Here is a 26,140-nt window from a genome sequence, read left to right as displayed (position 1 = left end):
CATAATTGGAACGGATCCGACCTATTGGGGGGGGGGTTGATTCTGAAAAACAAGAAAAAATTACATATTTTTAACTTACGAAGGAGTGATCGGATCTTAATGAAACTTCATATTTAGAAGGAGCTCGTAACTCAGATCTCTTGTTTTAAACCTCAGCCGGATCAAGCGTAATGTGGGGGGAGGCAGTTGGGGGGGGGGGGGGGGTAACGGAAATCTTAGAAAATACTTAAAGCGGTGAGATCAGGATGAAACTGGATGGAAAGAATAAAAACCTGTCTAAGATACGTGACTGACATAACCGGACCGGATCTGCTCTCTTTGGTGGAATTGGAGGGGGGGGGGAATTTTGAAAATTGAGGTATTTATAACTTACGAAAGGGTGACCAGATCTTAATGAAATTCGATATTTAGAAGGATCTTGTGGTTTAAAGTTCTTATTTAAATTCCGACCAGATCCCGTGACGTTGGGGAGAGCTGGAGGGGGAAACCGGAATTCTTGGAAAACGTGAAAATTGGGGTATTTTTATCTTAAGAATCTTTCGGATCTTAATGAAATTTGATTTTTAAAAAGAATTCATGTCTCAGAGCTCTTATTTCAAATACGGACCAGATCGTTTGACATTGGGGGGAGTTAGAGGGGGAAATCTTGGAAAAACACTAGGAGTGTCGGAATCAGGAGGAAGCTTGGTGGATAGAATAAACAAATGTCCTTGATACGTGATTGACAGAATCGTACTGGATTTGCTCTCTTTGGGGGAGTTGGGGGGGGGGGGGGTTCAGTGAGTTGGCGTCTTTGGTGCTTCTGGACGTGCTAGGACGATGAAAATTGATAGGCGTGTTAGGGAGCTGCACAATTTGACTTGATAAAGTCGTTTTCCCAGATTCGACCATCTGGGGGGCTAAAGGGAGAGGAAAAAGTAGAAAAAATTAGGTATTTATAACTTACGAGTGGGTGATCGGATCTTAATGAAATTTGATATTTAGAAGGAATTCATGTCTCAGAGCTCTTTTTTCAAATCCAGACCAGATCTGTTGACATTGGGGGGAGTTGGAGGGGGAAATCTTGGAAAACGCTTGGAGTGGAGGAATCGGGATGAAGCTTGCTGGATAGAATAAGAAAAGGTCCTTGATACTTGATTGACGTAACCGAACTGGATTCGTTCTCTTTGGGGGAGTTGGGGGTTCAGTGATTTGGTGATTTTGTTGCTTCTGGACGTGCTAGGACGATGAAAATTGGTAGGCGTGTCAGGGAGCTGCACAAATTGACTTGATAAAGTCGTTTTCCCAGATTCGGCCATCTGGGGGACTAAAGGGAGAGGAAAAATTAGAAAAAATGAGGTATTTATAACTTACGATTGGGTGATCGGATCTTAATTAATTTTGATATTTTGAAGGACATCGTGACTCAGAGCTCTTATTTTAAATCCTGACCGGCATTAAGCCTCTGATTTTCATTTTAAATCACTCTATTGATTCTTAGAATTATGTTAGAGCTCCTACCATATGAGCTCTTAGCTCTTAGCTCTTCTTGCCTCGTCACAAGTGCCATATGAGCTCTTAGCTCTTGTTTATTAAAAAGGTCGAAAATAATCTAACGCCAGAACCAGCACAGCGATGCAGAGGTTCCATAGAAATGAATGGGAATTTCCAGGATTTTCTTTGACAGTGCCGCACCAAGTTGTTTCCTTTTTCTCTCTAAGATCAGCTTAAAATTATAGTCCAAAGTATTATTCCCTACACAGACACGGCCGCAGCCTCTCCCCCTTCCATCATGGTGCCGGCACTTTTTTAAGACCACACAGAACAGCGATTCTCCCAATGCTGCCATCTACATAATCAAAGCCACAGATGGCGTCTTTGTCAACTCCAGTTATAGATGATGAAATGTTTTCTCTTTCCAACAGCAATTTTTTTAGCTTTTAAGCAGTTTTCCAATGATTTTTTTAAATTTATGTCCGGTGTAGGATTCGAGCTTGAGACCCAGAATTTCCTATCAGAAAATTGTGGAATCGAATTCTCAATTGAAGTTGGATATACGGTAAATAGTATCAGCGGAATGTTTCCGGGGGCCTTTTTTGGTATCTTTCTAAGAAAATGCATACCACAGTGACTTTAGATGCTTTCTAGACGGAGATTTTTTTATGGTCAACGATACTTATTTTGGTCCCACAAATTTTAATGACTACCACCGACCAGGTATCCTTTTTTGCAACGTAATGGTCCAGAGTAAATTGGTTTTCCATTACCGGGCTAGCGAAAGAGTTTGGGTCCCCACGTTCCCTTCCAGGGCCCAATGCTCTCCTCCAGGACCCTTAGGCTCCCCCCCAACTTTGTTTTTTACTTAGAATTTTTAGACTTACAATTTTTGGGACTTGGACTTTTTCAGGACATAAAATTTATTGTGGGAATTTATTGGGTGTCTTAAAATGACATATAACCTTTGATGAGCTTGGTTTTTGGATTTTTTATGTGGCCGTCCCCGTGGTACTCTTTGCTTACAGAAGTTGTTCCTTATATTAGGAAGCAAACCTCTACATATTGCCTCGCTGTTTACGCTAAGGGGTGAAACCAAGACCAGAGGAGATATTTGTGATATTTCATAGAGCAGAGTTTATTTTTCCATTGGTAATCTAATACCATGGAAAAAGAACGACTATTTAAAGCCTCGCTATTTACGCTAAGAAGTAAAACCTAGAAGAGAGGAATTTTTTAGATTTTTCAAAGGTAAGAGTTTATTTTTCTTAATACCATTCTAATATCATGGGAAAGAAAGAGTATTGAATGTCTTGCTGTCTACGCTAAGATGTGAAACCAAGACCAGAGGAGCCTTAGAGATTCTTCATAGGTCAGAGATGCACCAATGGTGCACTTCTTTTATTTTTCGTTTATTCATCTATAAAGTAAGGAGCTACAATAAGGCTCAAAACAAAAAGAAATTGTTCCGTATATGAAAAAGCAAACCTTTAGTTATTGCCTAGCTGTTTATGCTGAGAGGTGAAACCAGCACCAGAGGAGTTTCTTTTGAATTTCCATAGACCAGAGTATATTTTTTTTTTATATTTCAATAACATAGAAAAGGACGACTGTTGAAAGCCTCGCTGTTTATGCTAAGAGGTAAAACCAAGATCAGTTTCTGATATTTTTGATCGGCCAGAGTTTATTTTTCTTAATGACATTCTGATACCATGCGAAAGAACGAGAAATGAACGCCTCGCTCTTCATGCTAAGAGGTGAAACCAAGACCAGAGGAGGTTTTTGCGATTTTGCATAGACCAGAGTATATTTTTCTTAATATTATTCTAATACCATGGAAAAGGATGACTATTGAGTGCCTCGCTGTTTGCGCTAAGAGGTAAAACCAAGACCAGAGGAGTTTTTAAAATTCTTCATAGGCCAAAGTTTATTTTTCGTAATGACTTTAAAATACCATGGGCAAGAACAAGAATTGAATGCTGCTTTCACCTCTTAGCTTAAGCGACGGAGGCATTATGTAGAGGTTTGCTTTCTCATATACGGAACAACTTCTGTAAGCACAGAGCAACACGGGGAAGTTAGCATAAAAAAAATTCGAAAACCTTGCTCACCAAAGATTACGTGTCATTTTAAGACACAAAAAAAAGCTGTAGGTCCAAAAAATTCCCAAAAAATTCTAAGTCCAAGAAATTTTAAGTCTAATCATTTTAAGTAAAAAACTGGGGAAGGCAAAAATCTTGGGGGGGGGGGGGTATTCACTCCCCGGAGTGGTAGAGGGGGCCCTGGAGAGGAACGTGGGGGTCCAAATTCATCCACAAGCCCTGTAATGGAAAACCAATGCACTCAGGACCATTAAATTACAAAAAAGGAGCCTGGCCGGTTGTAGTCATGTTAATTTTTGCGACCGAAACAAGTGTTATTGACCATCAAAAGAATATCTTTGTCTAGCAAGCATCCAAAATTACCCTGGTATGTATATTCTTGGAATGATGCCAAAACAGCCACCCGGAAAGAATTCACTGGTAGTATTTACCATACATCCAACTCCAGTTTAGAAATCGATTATGCAATTAACTTGGCACAATACAATGATGCTTTGCACCAGTTGGCTAGCACCCAAAAATAATGCATTGATTGCCTAGGATGTATTTCTAAGAACCTAATAATATCAATGATATGCTGGCTTGGATGACTAGCTTGTCGTTATTTTACCATAGGAAATCCTGAGTCTCACATTCCATAAAATCAATGGTTAACGGCTTAGGAGCTAGAAAAAATGTGTCGTTGGAAAGAAAATATATCACCATTTTTAACAGGACGCCATCTACGGATTTGTTTATGTAGATGCCAGGATTAGGGGAATCCTCGTTCTATGTGGTATTAAAAAAGTGCCAGTACCAGGAATCCAAGGGGGTGGGCTTCATCTATGTCTCTGCAGGGGACACCAATGTCCTATCTGACTTTGTTCAGAAAGTTTGACTAGTAACCAAACAATTAATTAGGCCATTACAGTTTCATGCCATGCCAGCTTTGTATAAACTCAACAAAAAAGACTTGGAATGTAGAATTTACTTGAGCTGGCAAATATTTATGTCAACTAATCTTTTCACAAAATGGAATAGAATCATAATTCTATAGGAGGATCCAAATAGATTAACAGTTTATTGACATTTTTCTTTCTTTTTTTCACAGAGCAGGCAGACCTCATCCCAGATCATTACGAAATCATGCGCAGTGCCCACTTGGAAGATAGACAACTGTTTTTCTTACAGTGTGCCATGGAAGAGAACTGTGTCTCTAGCAGCGCTTATCATCTTCAAAAGGAAGATGCAAATTGGCATTTAGAAACTAGGAGACTGTTAAGATTTACAGCACGTATAACAAACATAGGAACTGCAGATTTCCGACCATATATTCCACGTCACTTATGGGAATGGCATGCCTGTCATATGTAAGCATATAATTCTCCATAAACTAGGATATATTTTAAGTGGTCTTTAGAAATAGAGTTTTTACGTATGGAACATCCAAAAACCTCAGAAAAGAGTGAATTATATATTTGCAAGTGAAATCTGTTATCCACCCCCCACTCATGTCTAGTTTCAATTTGTATTGTTTCCTTCTGGTTATGTTTTGTGTCCTACCTTATTTTAATTCCATTGTCTGATTTAAAGTCTTCCTTTTTTCTTTTTTCGTCTAGTTCAGTCTTCCTCTGGATGAAATTGAACAGCTAATATTGAAGAAACGAGATTTTTATTTATGATGCAAATAAAATTTTCACCTCAAAACCCTCAATCTACCATTTGGCTTCAAGAGGATATTTTTGTTAAGCTGATCAAGTGCAACATTGTTTTTACCTGCTTGTATTTTCTCTAGATACCTAATGCCCAAGAAACTTTCATTATTTTGAAAGTTTTGAAAGAAGAATTTCATTATTTTGAGCTATAGACATTACCAAGATAAAAAAAAATATATATATATATACTTTCCAACAATTTTTAATCCGGATTTTTAACAAATAATCTAGGTGATATGTGGTGCCTGTAAAATGGATTTAAAATGGAAGAGAAGAAATTACTGTCCTGCACTTTCATTTTAAACGCTTAGAGTTAACAAACAATTAGTGATAAATCTAGGCAGATAGAGATATGTTATTTTTTGTATGGACGAGTAACTCCCACCTTTTCAAAGATAGATGGGTTCGATTCAGAAATATTAAGCCATTAAAAAAAAAGTCTTTGAGTTACAGCATTTTATATGAGTAGTCTTTATTTTTTTTTCAACGATATTGAAGGGGCATCAAGGGGGGTTTGTGAAACAGGTGGATTGAGGGATGAGGGATATTGATTACGTTAAGAAAGTTTGAAAGCCATTCTAATAACAAATTCGCGAAGACTGTCTTATGGTCATGTCTTATGGTTATGTCTTATTGTCCTAATTCTAAAAGCGAAAGGGACGAAGAGCCTTAAAACAATGTGTTTTTATGCCTAGATTTTCCTAGATCGGGGTTAGTCTTTTAGATCCACCTGAAGGGAACTTTTTTTTTACATCCGCTCCCTATGTGCATTTACTTACCAAAAATTTGTACGATAGATTTCTCTTCCTCTCAAAGAACTAATTGAATCCTTTCCCAACTGGATATGACACAGCATATCAATGCATGAAAATTATCGTGGTGCACAACTTGAAAAATAGTGCCGCCAAAGTATTATATTTAATAGTTCAGTTGAGTCTTCAGGAAAGCAAATATTTCCACCTCTGTTGATTGTGAACAATTATAAATATTGTTCCAATAAAGGGACCAATAAGACCCAGGCCATGCATAGTTCAACATTAGAATGAATTAATCTCAGAAAAATTAACTTTGGAGCTAAGTTTTTGTAGAACCAGTAAACAATTTTGTGGCAATTTGCAATGCGAAGAATGAGTACTTTTTGGTAAAAGCTATAAGCAATAGCCCAACAACAACAAACAGAACTGGTTCGTTCTCCCTATGAAATTAAATAAAAAAACAAGTTTTCTCAACTGAAAGTAAAGACCAACGTTAAAACTTTAAACGAACAAAAATTATTACATATACAAGGGGGTCAGCCCTCTCGTCAATACCTCTCTCTTTATGCTAAAGTTCAAATTTTATCCCAATTCTTTAACGGTGACTCCTCAATCACAAAGGCCGTTTAATTAGAAAAAATAGCTCTTTTAAAAGTAGTACAAAATTTTTAGCGTAAAGATCGAGGTATTGACGAGGGGGTGACCCCCTCATATACGCAATAATTTTTTTTTGTTTTAAATTTTAATGTCGTTCCTTACTTTCAGTTAAATAACTTGTTTGTTTTTTTTTATTTACTTTCTGATCGTTTTTTCAATAATGCTGAGAAATCCGGTTCCCATTTCATGAAAAATTCCTCACTGGAAAGATCCTCCCAGGTAACCAGCCCTGTGGAAAACAAAGTAAATAAAAAAAAATAAACAAGCATCCGTGATTTTTCTTCTAGCAAAAAATGCAAAATTCCACCTATTTGTACATAGGAGCTTGAAACCCCTACAACAGGGTTCTCTGATATGCTTATTCTGATGGAGTGATTTTCATTAAGATCACTTGATGTTTTAGGGGTGTTTCTTCCCTTTTTAAAAATTATTATCAAGACTCTGTTTCTTAGAGTGTCGGTTACTATTGAGCCGCATCGCTCCTTACTTGCAGTTCGTTACCACGAAATGTTTGATAAATCATATATCTGAATATAGCTTCTGCAACTGATGAAATATCTTGGCCAATCTATGAGCTATACCAAATAAAATTCATTTTCGGTGAGATTTTAATACATAATCTTCATGTATGTCAGAAAATACACATCATACTTTAGCGCTGAGTGTTACATATTTTGTAAATATTTTTGCATTTTGGTTTTAGTTTTTTTCCTGGAAGGGGTGCTGATTTACATTATTTTATGATAGCTTAGAAAATATATCAGAAATAAGTGTATTTGAAAACAGTTTTACAGATATTTCGATAGATTTAAAGGTTTCTTACGGAGAATATCCACATAGTAAATTTAAATATAATGGTATAAGAAAATCTAATCCCTCCTCCCTAAAAACTGACATAAGTGATTAAGTGATGTATTTATGGATCACTAGATGGCATTTTTTATTTCAAAGCAGGAAATAGAAGTCAACAATTGTATCTGTTTTTTAGTTATTCATGGTTTAGCTGCCTAACCAGTAAAATTGCACCTTCTTTATAATTTCTCAGAAGAAATTAGAAAAAATAATTCTAGTGTCAAATCAAATTTTCTTCAGCTTGTTTTATTATCTTACCATTTTTTTTTTGTGTTTGTGTGTGTGTGAGGGAACGTTCTGCGTTGTTCCTTCAGTAGCTAAACACAACATTTTCAAATATATACATTTTGCACACTATGTTAAATATACAACTAACATGTTTCAGGCATTATCACAGCATGGAAGTATTTGCTCACTTTGATGTTTTGGACAGCACAGGAAGGCGAATTGCCGAAGGACATAAAGCCTCATTTTGCCTTGAGGACAATGCATGCAATCCAGGAGTGACGCCAAGGTAATTTTTTTCTATAAATATAAAATAATTGGTCAAGAAACTTAAATGATGATTACTGCTTTCCTATATATACGTTTTAGAACAGCGTTCAGCAACTTCTGCCACATGAGTGGTATTGGCTCTTTTGCCGTACAAAGTGCGCCTCTTGAGAAATTCTTCGTCATTCTTTCATTGTCATTCTGACTTCGTCATTCTACAATTGAAATAAACTGTGGAAAAAAGAACAACCGTGTTGAAACTCTTCTTCACGGACACATCAACATAAATAATTGTAATATCTACACAACCAATATCCGCATACTGTATCCACACATATTTTAAACTTTTTATCGGTTTAATTCCAAGGGCGTTTGGTGTATTCCCTTCCCCCTAAGATTCACCTCCCAGAAAATTTCTTCGCATAGAAGATTATCCCCGTCAGAAATTCCCCCCGCGGACAGCTTTTCTCCGGAAAATTTTTCACTTGCAAAATTAAGCTGCCAAAGAGAAATTATTACAAATAAAAAGAATGAATAAAAGACGGGATGTCGAATACTCTACCTACATTCCAAAATGGAGGCAGAATAAATGGCGTAGAATATCCTATAGTATTTATTTTGACACTTTTTTTTAGTGCTTTTTGTGTGTTTTTGGATGTTGTAGTATCATAGCAGGGTAAGATCAAGGTTAAAGAAAATGATCTGAAAAATTGAAATTTCTGGAAACTGTTTAAGAGTTGCCCTATGATGAAAGTGCACACAGATAACAGGCAAATACTAAGAAGCACAAGTAATTACTTCCCGTGGACTTGGTCTGGGACCAGCAACTATATTACTTGATAACATGACACCCCTTGCGACGGAGAACGCGTCCACTAGGCCTACATCAGAAGGCTTTCCCGTCTGAAATACCTTAAAGGGGCTTATATTTTTGTTAACTTAAGTTACATGAAGTCAAACTCCAAGTCAGGATTATCAAATTTAAAAGTGAGAGATGCCCTGTCTCACCTTTTCCAATTTTGTACCAGCAGGCATGTGAATATAATTATTTATACTACATAAGAAAATATTGTAACAATGAGAGAGTCACTATAGCCCACCTCTCCCAGCACCAAGTAAGGCAAAGACTAAAGAAATTCCCAAGAATCAACAGGAATTAAATATCTAACCCCTCCCTTCCCGAGAGCTCATATATTTATCTGAAGCCTTAATTTGAGCTAGGATATTTCGGTATTAAAATACATTCTTACAGGCATCTGCCCCTCCATCTAATGAATGACCCACCGTCCCTCCTTCATGATAGTTCATGTGCGCTTACACACTTATAAAAAATTTGTAATTTTTTGAAACACGAGGCAAATTAGTTTGGTTAGATATTAGAAGTTTTAACTGTCAGAAACATTTTCTGAAATAAGAAGGAGAGCATCACTCCACAGAACCCTCATTCAGGCTTTTTCTGAATGAAGTGATATGAAATTTTACGTCCTATTCCCTCCCTCATACTCTTCTTATATTTATCCCAAGGATCATGCCGAGTTCAGACAATTTGGGCTCTGAAATACATTCTTTTAGGCTTCTAGCATCATCCCCCCTGCCAACACAATGATCCACCGCCCCTTTTTCATAATAGCTAATGCACAATTATTCATCACTAAAAATAGTTTCATGAAAAACAGAGTGAATTGCCTTGGTTAAACAAAGCATTAAGATAAATGTCCATATTAACCATTTCTCTTTTGTGCACCATGTTACTTTTCAGGAATCAATATGCAACCGTGCCAAACTATTTCCTCCACAAGTGGGAAGCTCTATATTTAGTCTTTTGATAATTCTATAATTTTTTTTCCTTCTTTTTGTTTGTATAGTAACTTAGCCCTTCTTGGGGTAAATTGGTAGTTTGTACCAGAAAATGGCAGAAAACGCCGCTTTTACGTGACGCAATCTTTTTGGTCACTTTAGAAAGGCAACTATAATTTTCAATTTCCATTCGAATGAGCCTTTCTCTGATCTTTTTGAACCATCGGTTTAATGCGATCATCCATGGGAAAAATGAACAAACACACAAAAATAAAATAAACAAACAAGAATTCCTGATCTTTCCCCTACGAAAAAACACAATTTCCACTTTTTGAATAAAAGCTTGAAACCTCCGCAGAAGGGTTCACTAATCTACTGAATCTAATGGTGTAGTTTTCATTACGATCACCTGTCATTTTTTTGGGGGGTGGGTGTTGTTCTCCCTTTTAATCAGGCACGTTTTATCAAATTCGTAATGTTTGATATGCCACGTGCCACTATATGAACTTTAAACTATATGAAGCAGAATAAAAAGCCACTTCTTTTGATTTATTAATTGTCATCCAATTCCCTTGTTTTAGAGTCTCGGTCACTATTGGTTGGAGTTGCTGCATATTCACAGTTCGTCACCGCAAACTGTTTTATTCTACACCATATACTCTACTCTACCCGTATCGTGGAGCATACGTAGAATATTCCAGAATCCCTTGTTTTCTACACTTTTTTTATAAATGTTTAATTTCCATTTGGCTGCTCAATTTTCTAATGTGGGGAAATTTTCCAGGAGTTTTTCGAGGAGATTTTTTCGGGTAGATACTCAGGATCACATTTCAAGAACAGTTTGTTGTACTATCCGTGAACAATACAGTTGCTTTACTCTCACATGCATCGCGGGGGAAAAAACTAAAAGAAAATAGTTCAAAGACGAAAGTAGTGGTGTTGTAACAGGTACAGAAGATATTCCTTATTTGGGTGCTAAAGCTTCCCTGTATTACAGAAAGAAAGCTTGCCTATACGATTTGGGTCATTGATCTACTTACAGAATCATACTAAAAGAGATAATTCATTAACATAATCCAACAGACATCTCATTTTAAATACATGTCTGGACATGATTAACAAGGAAAGTTGAAATACATACTTTGATAATTTAATTCCATGAATAATTTTTTTATTTGGGATTGAATGAAACTCGTCTTATAACGCGCATGGGTAGAGTAAACCGGCGAAGTTGTGTCCCCCAATGAACCAATTGCTGTGGCATTTTTAATGGAACTTATGGTCATCCATGTCCAGCCTCCAAGGTGCCCAATTTCTCCTCTCCCAACTTTCCCCCCTTTTTGGAACTTAATTTTTTTTTTGCTTAATTTTTTAAGCTTTAAATTTTTTACTTCGAAATTCTCTCAGCTTTTTTCATGTCTTAAAATGACATAAAATATAATTAAAACAAAACAAATTCACTATTGATATTTTCAAAATACGAAATGAAGATGACATGTGAATGAAGATATAAGAAATGCGAATGTAGATTATATAATGAAGATGCTGTTAGTCGTGATTTTTCCTATTAGAAAAATAATGTTTCTAATGGCATTTTTTCTTTTTTAAACTTAGAATTTTTTCATTTTTTGGGAATTTTTAGGCTATTATCAACTGGTTCAGTCAAGTGATTTTCTTAAAGGGTGGCATATGATAATAGACTGTGATTTTGATTAAAAAAATTTAGCCAAGTATTTCCAAATCCTGGGTGATATTACCCAAATCTTGTCTGACATTATCAAACATCTTGCACTACATTATCAAAATTTGCCTCACCTCCATTGCATTATCGAACCCTGACACTGCATTATCAAAATCAACACACTAAGAGAGACACAGAAAAAAGTAAATAGTTGCTAAGACAAACAGGTACAGAGAGAGAGATAGAGAAACTCATACAAACACACAGAGTCCGACACACAAAGACACACAGAGAGACAAACAAATAACCGATAAGACAAACAGATACAGAGAGTGAAAGAGAGAGACAAAAATACATACAAGCACACAAAATCAGACATATAAACACACAAAGAAAGATGCGGAAACATGCTAACACCTGCTCAGACCCACAAGCACAGTGAGCATCACAAGCACAGTTTAGAGACAATCAAATACCTACAAACAATCATAGTCAGATACACAAACACAAAAAGACAAACACAGAGACAAGCAAAATTCCGCTCATACACATAGGCACAGAGAGAGAGAGAGAAAAAAAGAGAGACCAAAACACTTAAAAACACACAGATTCATACACACAAACACGAAAAGACAGGACCTGGACAAGCAAACATCAGCTCAGACAGACAGGCACAGAAAGAGAGGCATAAAACACATACAAACACAAAATCAGACACAAAAACACACAAAGAGAAATAAGCAAACATCCGTTCAGACACACAGGCACTTAGAGTGAGAAAGACAAAAACACATACAAACAAACAGATTCAGACATAGAGTAAGGCCCAAATACACACAAAGAGAAACAAGTAAACCCCCTCTCAGACACATAGGCATAGAGAGAGAGAGAAAGAAAGAGAGAGAGAGAGAGAGAGAGAGAGAGAGGGGGAGAGAGAGAGAGATAAACAAACAGTCACTCAGACAGACAGGCACAGAGAGAAAGAGACAAAACTACCTACAAACACACACAGAGTCAGACATCTAAGCACACAAATACAGACACAGGGACAAGCAAACATCTGCTCAGACACTCCAGCACAGAGAGAGAGAGATAACTAAACACCTACAAACACACAGAGTCAGACACACAAAGACAGACACAGAGACAATCAAACAGCCGCTCAGACACACAGGCACAAAGAGACAGAGAGAAAAAACATCTACAATAACACAGAGTCAGACGCAAAAACACACAAAGAGAGACTCGGAGACAAGCAAACAGCCACTCAGAAAAATATACAGAGAGATAGAGAGACAAAAATACAAACAAAACAACAGAGTCACACACAAAAACATACAAAGCTGGACATAGAGACAAGTAAAGAGCCGCTCAAACACACAGCCACAGAGAGAGAGACGAAAAACATATACAAACGCACAGAGTTAGACACAAATTCGCACGAAGACAGACATAAAGACAAGCAAACCGCCTTTCAGATACATAGACAAACAGAGAGACCAAACACATACAAACACACAGAGGCATACACACAAAGACAGACACAGAGACAAGCAAACAACCACTAAGACACATGTGCATATATATAGAGAGACATAAAATACATACAGACACTTAGACAAGCAAACCGTCGCTCAGACTCACAGGCACAGAGAGTGAGACAAAAAACACATAAAAAAACTCAGACACACAAACATACAAAAACGGACATAAAGACAGGAAAACTGCTGTTGAGACTTATGTGCATAGAGAGAAAGAGAAAGAGTTAGAAAAACACATACAAACAGACCAAGTCAGGCAAACACACAGACAGACACAGAGACGAGCAAACAGCCGCTCAGATACATAGGCACAGAGAGAGAGAGAGAGAGAGAGAGAGAGAGAGAGAGAGAGAGAGAGAGAGAGAGAGAGAGAGAGAGAGAGAGAGAGAGAGAGAGAAACACCTACAAACACAGAGAGTCAGACACAAAGACAAAAAAGACAGACACAGAAAAAACAAACAAACTGTATAGAGATACAGACACAGAGAGTGAGAGAGACAAAACATATATAAACACACCGATTCAGACGCACAAAGACAGACACAGAGACATGCAAACACCCACTCAGTTGCATAGCCACAGAGAGAGAGAAACAGGAAAACAGCCGCTCAGACACACACCCACATAGAGAGAGAGACAAAACATCTACAAACACACAGAGCCAGATATAAAAACATACAAAAACAAACTTGGGGACAAGCAAACATCCACAAACAGAGAGAGAGAGAGAGAGAGAGAGAGAGAGAGAGAGAGAGAGAGAGAAAGAAAGAAAGAAAGAGCGAAAGAGACAAAGACACTTACAAACACACACAGAATCAGACACACAAACACAAAATGACAGACACAGAAACATACAAACACCCGCTTAGACGCACAGACATAGTGAGAGGGACAAGCAAACATACGCTCAGACACACATGCACAGAGAGAAAGACAAAACATCTAAAAAAATACAGAGTCAGACATACAAATACACAAAGAGAAACAAGCAAACACCCACTCAGACACACAATCATAGAAAGGAAGAGAGGTAGAAACATATTCAAATACACAGTTTTAGAAATACAGACACACAAAGACAGACACGGGGACAAGCAAACACCCGCTCAGTCACATAGGCATAGAGAGAGAGAGAGAAAGAAACTGGCAAACAACCGCTCAGAAACATATACACACACATAGAGAAAAGAGAGACAAAACATCTTCAAACACGCAGAGTCAGACATACAAACCTACAAACAAGCAAACAGTCATTCAGACGCACAGGCACAGAGAGACAGAGACAAGTAGCACCCATTCAGACTTATAGGTACTGCAAGAGAGAGAGACGAAAACACCCACAAAAATACAGATTCAGACACACAAACAAACAAAGTCAGACATGGGGATAAGCAAATATCCGCTCAGACACACAGGCACACAGAGAGAGACAAATAAAAGCACTTTTGACTACAATAAACTCATCTAGCTGATAAATCCCGATTATTTCAGTTAACGACAAATATGTTGCATTGAGTTAATTCATTTCAAGTTAGGTTTGTTTAGGTTCACTTAGCGTGGCGAAACACACAGAGTCAGAGACATAAACACACAAAGGGAAACAAGGAAACACCCGCCAAGACACATAGGCCCAGAAAGACAGAGAGAGATAGAGAGAAAGAAAGACAAATACAACTAAAGGCACACAGGCTCAACTTTAGTTACTTGTCGTTAACTAAAATACTAGGCTAGAGTCCCAAAAATTCTTAGTCCAAAAAAACTGTCCAAAAAAATTCTAAGTCAAAAAAAGAAAAAGCATGTCACTAGAAATATTATTCGTCTAATTGGAAAAATCGCGACTAATATATCTATATCATCTCCATTTCGTATTTTGAAAATATCACTAGTTATTTTGTTTTGTTTTAAGTATATGTTTTGCCATTTTAAAACATAAGAAAAAGGTGAAAAATTTATAAGTAAAAAAAATAAAAAAAATTTAAAGTTCAAAAAAATGGAAGGAAAAATATCAAGTTTAAAAAGGGGGCAAAAACTTGGGGGAGGGGACATTTGGCCCCTTGGAGGTTGAAACCATAAGTTCCATCTGAAAAAAAATGCCACAGTAATTGATTCATTTAGGAACATAACGTCGACGGTTTAATCTACCCAAGCGTATGATAAGACCAGTTTCATTCAACCCCAAACAAAAAAAATCATTCATTAAATTAAATTTTCAAAATATGTAAATCAACTGTCCTTGTCAATCATGTCAAAACATGTATTTGAAAATGAAATGCCCAATGGATTATGGTAATGAATTATCTTTTGTAGTATGATTATGTAAGTAGGTTAAAGACCCAAATCGTGTAGGCAAGCTTTAGTGCCCAAATAAGATGTGCAATCTGTAGTATAGGGAAGCTTTAGTGGCCAAACAAGGCTGTATTCTCTGTACCTGTTACAGCATCACTACTGCCGAAGAGTGAGCAATAGAAGCGAACTGTCAGGTTTTGTAGTCCTGTGTGTGCAGTAAGACGTTTTATTCGCCAGTAATCAAACGTTATTGATTACTAAGTGTTTGTGTTAAGTTAAGTTGTGTTTGACATTTGGAGATTGGAGGATTGTTTTACGACAGAGTGTGAGCTGCTGAACACATTTTTCAACATGTCTCTCTCCGATTAGGCTGGTAAGAATAACTTCAGGATAAATTAACAATCTCATTAGTAAGTCGATGTTTATTGGATATTTTGTGTTGATTCAACATTTTGATGGGATATTTTTAATTGAAAGCTATGGTTTCAATGTGAACAATACATACGTTTTGTGGACAGTATTCTTACACTCTAACTGCGGCTCTTGATATGACTTCTTATAGTCGTAAAAGGGTTGTTTGGATCTTTGAACTAAAAAAGTTACCGATCATTGTACTAGACAAAGAAGCCCACTTGGTGATTTCTTTGTCGAGAAAAAAGAACCATAATTGCTGGTTTTCTGGCTACCTAGCTTATATAAATTAATAGCATTAACATTAAAATGAACAATAAGTGTAGTTGTCGATTTTGTACCCCTGTTTCATTTTTATATTTGATTCCTTTGCCCTCTGAAAGATTCAAATAATTTCTTTGGACTTCACCCTGGTAACACCGACACATACCTGTGATATTGTCATACTGAGCTACGTTTTTTTTCAGGTACAAGTGTGCAAACTATGGTGAACAAGGAATATCTGTTGGCTGTACTGACACGTATGCATATAATATCGACTGTCAATGGATTGATATTACTGATATTGACCCAGGAATGTACACTTTTAGAGTAAGTGTGTCTTTTTCCTATATACTTGAGAAATTCTCTTTGGTAATTTTTGGTGAGCAAAACCTTTTGTAGATACATTATATTAGTTCATTTACTAGACAAATTAACCCATGATCCACAAAGAAGTAAGCTCTCCATGCTAGTTGATGACCCTTGCGTCGCTCGGGCATTTCTCCTGTGTCTACAAAAAAAAAGAAAAACTAATCAGCTCAGGTTTTAGCTAAATTATAATTACAAAAATTCATAACATTTGGTTCATGGGCGCCGGCAGGGGGGAGGGGAACATGGCCCCCTGGAAATGTGGGACTATAAAGTAATTATAAGGAAACGAAAGGAAAAAGAGCTGAATAGGGAAAAACCATGGAAAAAATATATTCTGCCCCATTGTTGGCTGCCTGTGAATAGATTTTTACCCTTAATAAGAATAATATAAGTTCTAATTTGTGATTGAGTGACCCCTTTCCAGTTTTCCACAACATTTTTCTATATGATTCGGTTGGAGAAAAAAAAATCAGTTTTTTCGTAGTAAAGAATTATAAGTAAATAACCATCCTTGTCAATAACGAAAGTAAAATAGACTAACTATTCATAACATTCAATCAAAGAATCAGCTTTTTATGGTGATTCTAAATATGTATTTGTTCGTATAATTATAGAAAATACAAGGAAAGCAGCTTAATAAGGGGTAATTTCGGTAAAAATATGCCGTCGACTTTTTCTTGCATTGCAAGAGTACCCATGAGTTGATATATGAAGCCATTATAATCAGAAATGTTTCTCCTAAACGTAATGCTGGGAATTTTTGTACTTTGCCTCTGAAGGGATACGTTTTTTTTTATTTTTTATTATCATTTGTTTTTTTCTGGGAGTGATGTATTTATTAAGTTTTCACTTTGAAAAAGATTTAATTTTTTACAGTTATGAAGTATAAAGGTGTCGAATATATTGGTTTCTGGTATTCAACAGTAGATTAAAAATATTGAATCAAAAGACATTTATTTGATTTTCTTAATTTTAGTTTTAACGTTTTATTTTTAATAAACTACTTTGATAGTGCGTTAAAGGCATTAGACATTTTCTTGTTTCATAACCGACTTTAAAACTGTTTATATTGTCAAAAAATATCCATTGCCTTTTAGAAAAATATTTGTGTCTAAGCTTCATTAAATAAAGAAAAAAAACAAGTTTTTTTTCAACTGAAAGTAAGGACCAATATTAAAATTTAAAACGAACAGAAATTATTACGGTTATGAAAACGGATGCCCCCCTCCTCAACACCTCACTCTTCACGCAACAGTTTTTCGGCACTTTAAAAAATGTTACTTTTTGTTTTAGTTTAACGACCCTTGTGTTTCAGGAGTTATTTGTAAAGAGCTGGAACAAAATTTTAGCTTTAGCGTAAGGAGCGAGGTGTTCAGGAGTGGGCTATCCGCCTCATATACGTAATAATTTTGTTCGTTGTAAGTTTCAATATTGCTCTTTATTTTCAGTTGAAAAAACTTATTTTTTAGATTTAATTTCTGATCTTTTTTTTTAAAACACCAGGATACCTGTGTCCACCTCCATGGAAAAATCCCCCTCCCCAAAGAAATATCCTTTGGGAAATTCAATCCAGGTGAAATTTTACCCCGGAAAACTATCCTTAATATCTCCACGCCTAAATTTGAATCGACAAAGAGAAAGCAAGACATATAAAGAAATTTCGTATAGGAATTCTGGCAAATTCACCCAGTGTAAAACTTCCCTTAAAAATTTCACCCCCTGGAAATTTCCCTCTCCATGAAAAATTCTCACCGTGCAAAATCCTCACAACCGAAAATTCGCCCTCCCACCCGAAAAGTGTATGCATACTTCCCAATAACAAATAAAACAATGGGTAAATTTTATAACTTAAAAAACCTTTCCCCAGGGGCTGTAGGGGGTCATTTTATCTCTAAAAACCTTAATTGGGTTTTTCAACTATGCCGAAGAAAAAAAACTATCTCAAAATTTTGATCGGACGATTCTGGGAAAATGTGGTGTGGGAGGGGGCCTACTTGCCCTCCAATTTTTTTGTCACGTAAAAACGGCACTAGTCCTTTTCATTTCCGTTAGAACGATTCCTCTCTTGACGTTTTAGGCCCACTGGGTCGATACGATCAGCCGTTGAAAAAAAAAACAACAAATAAACACACATCTGTGATCTTTCTTCCGGCAAAAATTATAAAATTCCACATTTTTGCAGATATGAGCTCGAACGGTAGGATTCTTTGATATGCTGAATGGTATATATGCTTTGATCTTTAATGGTGTGATTTTCATTAAAATTGTATGACTTTGAGAGGGTCTTTCCTTCTTTTTTTCGAAAATCAGAATTTCGGTTGGATGAAAAGAAGTATTATTGTTAGTATGGATGGAAATTCTGTGATACTTACGATCTTCTACATAACTGAAGCCATCACAGCCTCTACAAGAGGATTTTCTTATCGATAAATACATTACATACGTTTCTTTAAATACATTAAACTACTCCATTCAAATAGAAAAAGAAAATAGCACCAGTTAAAATTGCTGCAAACTAAGTTACTAGCAGTATTTGCCATCCCAAAGAAGTTTCTTGGTGGAGCTGATGATGACCTGCCTTGCCTTTTCCACCTCTGTGCTGGTAGATATGGGAATATAACATTTTAGCTGTATAGGGAAACAATTTAATTCATTCCATCTCCCACCCTACCTCTTTCAACATTTAACTTAAACCTGATGAAGAGTAAGCAGCTTGTCCATTAAAATGTTCTTTTTAGGAATCTACCCTGCCCTTAACCTAAACAATAACTCACACCCTCTCAGTATAGCTGATACACAATTACAATCACCAAACGTAGCCTAATTTCACCAAATAAAGCGAATCAACTTGGGTGAATCTAGCACTGCCACCGTGTAGCATTATTTCTTTTGCAACTGGGAAGCCTAAAATACAGTAACTGATACTGTTAAATCAATTAGCATCTCATAATTTTAAATTGATTGCAAATCTGTCCTCTTTGGGATAAAGTCTTAGTTTGGTGCCCTAAAATGGCAGAAAACAAGACTTTCCCCTGACCTAATGGTCACTAAAAGAAGAACTTTAAATTTAAGTTTTAGTGAGCTCCCTCCCAATTATCTTGGACCTCGGGTTGAAATCACCCCTTGTCTATAATATTTTTTCTATTGTTTGGTAAATGACGACTTATACTTATTGACGACATGACTGCCTGTCCATGGATTATTCTTTATGGTTGATTGTGTGTGGCTATGCTGTTTGACCTATGTGATTGTATGGATGAGTAGGGTTAAGGCCTCATTCAAGTGCTGGTCTATGTTAATCACTAATTTAGGAAAACAGTCTTCCTTTTCTCCTTCTGTCTTTTTTTTTTTTTTTTTTGTGTGTTTGTGCTGTAGCATTGGTGATTTCTCTTTTCATTATATATATATATATATATATATATATATATATATATATATATATATATATATATATATATATATATCATAAAAAGAGAAATCACCAAATTTTCTCCACCAGCACTGGATCCAACCTGGAATAATATCATGAAAAGAGAAATCACCAATGCTACAGCACAAACACAAAAAAAAAAAAAAAGAGAGACAGAAGGAGAAAAGGAAGACTGTTTTCCTAAATTAGTGACTAATATAGACCACCACTTGAATGAGGCCTTAACCCTACTCATCCATACAATCTCATAGGTCAAACAGTATAGCCACACACAATCAACCATAAAGAATAATCCATGGACAGGCAGTCATGTCGTCAATAAGTATAAGTCGTCATTTACCAAACAATAGAGAAAATAATATAGACAAATAATTCAGAGGCAACACCCAACACAAGGGCTCATCAGGAGAATACACTGGCCTATATAGGGTTTCGCCACTCTAAATTCTCTACCCAGCACAGTGTTGTGGCTACCACAGAATATCCATGGCATCCCCGCGTCAGGTATCACCCCCAAAATACATGCCTATGAAAAAAAAACAGCAAATGTAAAACAACCAAGTAAAACCAAAACAAGCTTATCCTATTCATATATCCCTCCCTTTAGCAACAATAGGTAAACTAAATATTATAAATTTTACCAAATCACAAATATTAACACATTGCAAAAAACCTGAATGAACTAAACAATTATAGAATTCATCTTTACCATGTGGCTAATTTTTTAAAAAAATCCGCTCAATTAGAAACACAATTCAAAATAAATGGCGCTGTGACAACATTTCTCGAACCTCCGAAATTAGTTAAAAATTTCTTAAGTATTTCTAGATAATTCTTTTGATATTTATTTAAAAGTTCGTTATAATGAAAACTAAATTTTTGAAATTGCCAAGTTAATTTATTTGCAGAAAAACCTCTTGATATCAATTTTTGGCTTAAGATTTTACATCTATTTTTAAAATCAATATAATTGCTACAAATCCTTGCATAACGAAGTAACTGTGAGAAAAACGCTGAATATGTGATATTTGAGTGTATATTACTTTCAGTGAATGGGAAACTAATCACTTCAAAATCAAAATCATCCGTTTTATTATACATTTTAAAACTTAATTTATTATTATCACAAATATTAATATTTAAATCTAAGAAATGATCTTCATGACCAGCGCCATGACTAGGTTCAAGAATAAGCTCTGATGGATATATATTTTTAGAAATATCAATGAAATCCTTACAATTTAAGACCAAAATATCATCTAAATATCTTTTATTATTTGACAAAGCATGTTTTAAATTAATTGGATTATTCTTATCCATCATATATTTATATTCTAGTTGACTTAAAAACAAGTCAGCTATAAATGGGCTGGCATTCCCCCCCATGGGAATTCCCATAATTTGCTTGTACAAATCACCCCCAAATCTTATATAAGTATTGTATAAAACAAATTCCAATAACTCAAAAATCATATCCAAGCCGTAACATCTCAAGGTAACTGTAGTATTAAAGCAGTTTGTCCATATAGCTTTTTTATTATAAATGTCTATTTTTAAGAACCTTTTACTAGATAAGAGGAAAGATTTCTTTATAACAGTTTTTAAATTATCAAACACTAAATTAAGTGATAAATTAGTGTACATTGTCGCAAAATCGAAAGACTCAATTCTTTTAGCTGAAACCATTGTTAAAGAATCTATCACCTGCAGTGAATTATTAACACTCAAATATGGATTAAAATTCGAAAATTTTTTAATACCAGAACAATAGGTTTTAAGTTTATTTACAATTTCCTTTGGACACAACTACAATGGCGCGTAACTAATATGGCGCGTAACGACTTACACGCGCGGGGGGGCTTGGGGGGCGCGAAGCGCCCCCACCAACTAGGTGTTGGTGTGGCGCGAAGCGCCACCCCAACAGCTAGTATATATATATATACATATATATATATATATATATATATATATATATATATATATATATATATATATATATATATATATATATATATGTATGTATATATATATATATATATATATATATATATATATATATATATATATATATATATATATATATATATATATATATATATATATATATATATATATATATATATATATATATATATATATATATGTTTCGATGCCTCGAAATCTTCGATATCTCGAATTATTTTCAATTCCCCAGGAAAATACCTGTCTAAATCGAAGAAAAAATCATGCTTAACTCGAAATAATTTCGCGGTTATATTTTACCTCCGTAAATTAAAGTGACCCAAAAATTACCTCTATAACTCGTTGCCATTATAAGTCAAATTTTCTGTAAAATGACCTTTATAACTCGAGAAGAAAAATCTTGATCCCGTGAATTTAAAGTTAGATCGGGCACAGACATTTGTTGATGGATGATCTGACAAAGAAAGTGGGCCAGATAAGGAGATAGAGTGATACAAAAGTAGAATTCAAGAGTTATCCTACACATGACATAGCTTTCAAAGCTTTCAAAGTTAGTTTCAGGACCACGTCTAAAATAAACATAATTCTCTTGTTTCTGGTAAGTATTAAGCATTAAGTAAGCATTAAGGCTGACGGTAAGTGGGACTCAAAAAACAGATTGCCTATGCTAAAGTGCCTCGATGAATCCCAAGTGTCACTAAATAGCAAATATAAGCGACAATTCTTTCCAAAAACATAATTAATGTTCTTTTGTGGTAGCTAAGCTTCAAACACTAAGTAGAACACTGACTAGATGAAATAATATGATTCGACTAACTTTACCTGAAAAAAATGACAGAAGAAGATAACATTGAAGTAAAATATATAAAAAACAACAGAGAGAAAGGTCAAACAACGAGATCAAAATAGTTAAATGACGACAAAGAAGGTAAAGTTAAAAAAGGAAACTTAGTGCGTCGGCTGTTCAAGGCTCCATATGTTGGTTGTTCACGTGCTGCTCCATAGTATATAATTTGGTTCATGTTGGACAACGAACGCTCTTTTTCTTGATTACCTATTTATCAACTAAAAATCGTTTACAACGAATTATCTTGTAAAAAAAAGTCGTAGTAAAGTACTTTTTTCTCAGTTATAAAAGTTTGAATGAACCCATTTTCAATTATTTGATTTGTTTCAGGTTGTCATAAATCCTGACTTCAAAGTTGCAGAACAGACGTTTGAAAATAATGCAGCTGTGTGTAATCTCTACTATGGACCAACTTTTGCCACTGTATATAACTGTACTTTAACTAGGCCGTAATTTTTTTTGTTCTTTATTTATTCAATGTCAGAATGGAATCATCTTTTAAAGGTGATTACTATTTTAATTCACTTTTGTTGTTAGTTGAGTGATATTAGTTAACGATACTACTTTAGTTTAAGAAGCACAACATAAGAACTGTAGGAGAGTAGAAGTAGATGAGCCAAACGCAAATTTTGGATTCACTATAGCTTTTATTGAACTTCATTTGTCTAAATTTAACTAATTTAACTATATTATAGATGGAAGGATTGATGTTACTTTAATACTAGATTTCATTTATATTTTGTAACTGATATTTTTCGTGTTCCAATTATGCTGTAATTTATGACACTTTCTTATTTGAAATTTACACCATTTTACTTTTAAATTAACTTTAACATATCTTTTCAAAAAAATAACACAAAGAGTTGAGGGCTTAAATTTCACCAGTGACTTCAACAAAAAAAAACTATTAAAAGTCCTTACAAATTAAATATATGCCTTGTGCTAAGCCGACAATAAAAAAAAAAAACAAAAACTCGAATTGTCTAGAATATTTGTGTGGGGTAAACAGTCCCTTATGTTTCTTCTGTTCCCCCACTTTTTTTTATTAATCCTCACTAGATAATAAAATAAATATTTTCCTTAAAGTCATACAGCTCATACATTGCTCAATTTGAACCCCATCTGAGCTTGCAAAACTTTGTCTTTTTGAAATTTCCAAAGAAAATTATCCGAATAGCATATAAATTGGAAATGACTTAGAAATAGTGAGCAGTTACTCACTTACTATTCGGATGTCCATTATAACCTGGACATATTTGGAAATTTTAAGTTGCCTAAAATTTCAAGAAGAAGCTATTGGTTAATTCCATTTAATCAAAAATTAATTTTTACGGAATTCTGTCATAATAGGGAAAAGTCTCAAAAAAGTCAAAATCTATCAAATTCCAACTGTATTAGTGTTGGATATAAACGTTTTCAGTGTTAGATTCTTATTTTTGACTTTGGATATAAAAGAAATATTTTCATTGTTTTTGATGTCCTTCAGTGATTACCTATTCATTGAAAGATTAACAGAGAAATAATTTTTTGTGCTTTAGATGTATTTCTTTTTAAGGCTGCTAGCTTTTTAAGAACGTAAACTGCCATTTTGAATTCCAAATAAATTAATGGTCTTTGTTTATTTCCATGTAACTCACAGGAATAACCACACAGAATAGTACAAATACTGATATTGGTCAAGTTCAGTCTCCTCCTTGTAGCTTCAAAACAATACTTTTCTTGAAACAGAAATCAAGATTATCATTCCTGATTGCTGTACCTAACAGCAATGGAAAAAGAAAAGTGAAAACTGAAAGGCTCTAGAAAATGCGCACTAACAGAATTTCAGAAAATGCCAAACAGAAACTGGCTTTCAAAATGAGAGCCTGGAATTCTAAAGATTTATACATTATGCATGAGCCGCTTATGAGGCCCCTACACAATCAATAGCTTGAATACACATTTAATTGTATTTTCAAGCAGCCTCCCTTTTCAAAACCTAGTATTTCACAGCAGTAGAGTCAATTTTTTTAGCTATTTTTGGTTGTTTTAAATCAATATAAAGAAAATATTTGTTTGGAATTCTTATGGAGCACTTGTTGGCTTAAAATCTTTCTACGTAAATTACATTGACTTGGTAAAACCTGCAAAACCGACACTTAATGTTGCTACTTAAGCTAGGAATTGTATTTATGTAAACTAGTTATTAATGGGTGTACATTATTATGTTGAGAAATGGCAAAGAAGCCTATTTTCTTAAGCATGTTATTCAGACCTGTTTTAAGGGAAAAAGTAAAATACGAATATGCAGATTTCTAACTAAATCGATTTTCTTTGGGGAATTTTTTTTTACCATGTTACCTAAACAAAAAACTAATCATCGCTAACTATTATCGTGCTGTTCTGATTACCCTACACATAAACTAAAAGAAAAAGAATATATCAAAACAAGAGATTTTCACGTTTTGTACCATTCGTAATAATCAAAACGAATCTTTTAGTGGGGGTGTTCAGTTGAGAATTATTTTTATTATCTTTTATTATGTCCCCTAAAAAAAATTTATAATCGCTTAATCACAATCGTGTTGTGTAAATCACCCTACACCTAAGAAAAAGGAAACAGAGTATATAAAAAACAAGAGATTTTTCCGGTTTGAAAAATTCGCAAATATCAAAACACTCTTTAAGAACTTGAATAAAAAGTTTGGCAAAACTTATTCTCAGATGGAGTAAGAAAGTAGTTTTTAGCTGACGATTCATAGACAATTTTACATACTTACGTTCCGGAATGACAATGTAATCACTACGACCATGAGCCTCGGGCAAGAGGCAAAGGTTGTATAATAAACACACGCATATATATATATATATATATATATATATATATATATATATATATATATATATATATATATATATATATATATATATATATATATATATATATATATATATATATATATATATATATATACATAAATAAGTTGTCTGTGTGTGTGTGTGTGTGTCTGTCGAGTGACGTCATGTTTTCGACTGACGAAATTACAGACCGGGGCACCGGCACATCTATATATATAAAAATAAGTTGTCTGTGGATGTGTCTGTCAGGTGACGTCATGTTTGTGTGTTGACTGACGTCATGAAGTTAGTTGTCGTCATTTTTGTTATGACAGTGACGTCGTTAAAGATATTTAAGACATGCGTTCACGTAGAAATCTATTAATGTTTAACTTTAAAATGACTGATGAACTTACAATGGCAACAGCCGAGGAAGATGCTCAAAGAGTCTATGCCAAAAAACTTGCTGCTGATAGAGAAAGTCAGAAAAGAAAGCGTGCCGAGGAATCAAAAGAACAGCAAAGAAACAGGCTTGAGGCTGATAGAGAAAGAAAGAACAGAAAGCGTGCCAAGGAACTACCAGAGCAACGCGAAAGCAGTGACGCGTGCGAAACGTCAACCCCAAGTCAAATTCGTGCATTGTTTGGCATCATTTTAACAACTTGCTCTCCATCAGCTCCTACAGAGTTATGGGAAAAATATAAGTCAAA

General features: G+C 35.0%; 1 protein-coding gene across 1 annotated transcript in view; it reads left to right on the top strand.

The window, feature by feature from the left end:
• Positions 1-24,234, top strand: part of LOC136025021 (lysyl oxidase homolog 3-like) — a 61,845-nt gene extending 37,611 nt beyond the window's left edge. Inside the window, exons 6-9 of the mRNA XM_065700654.1 lie at positions 4,666-4,924; positions 7,919-8,047; positions 16,209-16,332; positions 22,944-24,234. Of these exons, the coding sequence (XP_065556726.1) occupies positions 4,666-4,924; positions 7,919-8,047; positions 16,209-16,332; positions 22,944-23,066 (635 nt within the window). The 3' untranslated portion in view covers positions 23,067-24,234. The remainder of the gene's footprint in view (positions 1-4,665; positions 4,925-7,918; positions 8,048-16,208; positions 16,333-22,943) is intronic.
• The last annotated feature ends 1,906 nt before the right edge of the window (positions 24,235-26,140 follow it).

This window comes from Artemia franciscana, chromosome 3 (genome assembly GCF_032884065.1).
Source record: "Artemia franciscana chromosome 3, ASM3288406v1, whole genome shotgun sequence".
NCBI classification, from domain to species: domain Eukaryota; kingdom Metazoa; phylum Arthropoda; class Branchiopoda; order Anostraca; family Artemiidae; genus Artemia; species Artemia franciscana.
This window is presented reverse-complemented; position numbering and strand designations above follow the sequence as displayed.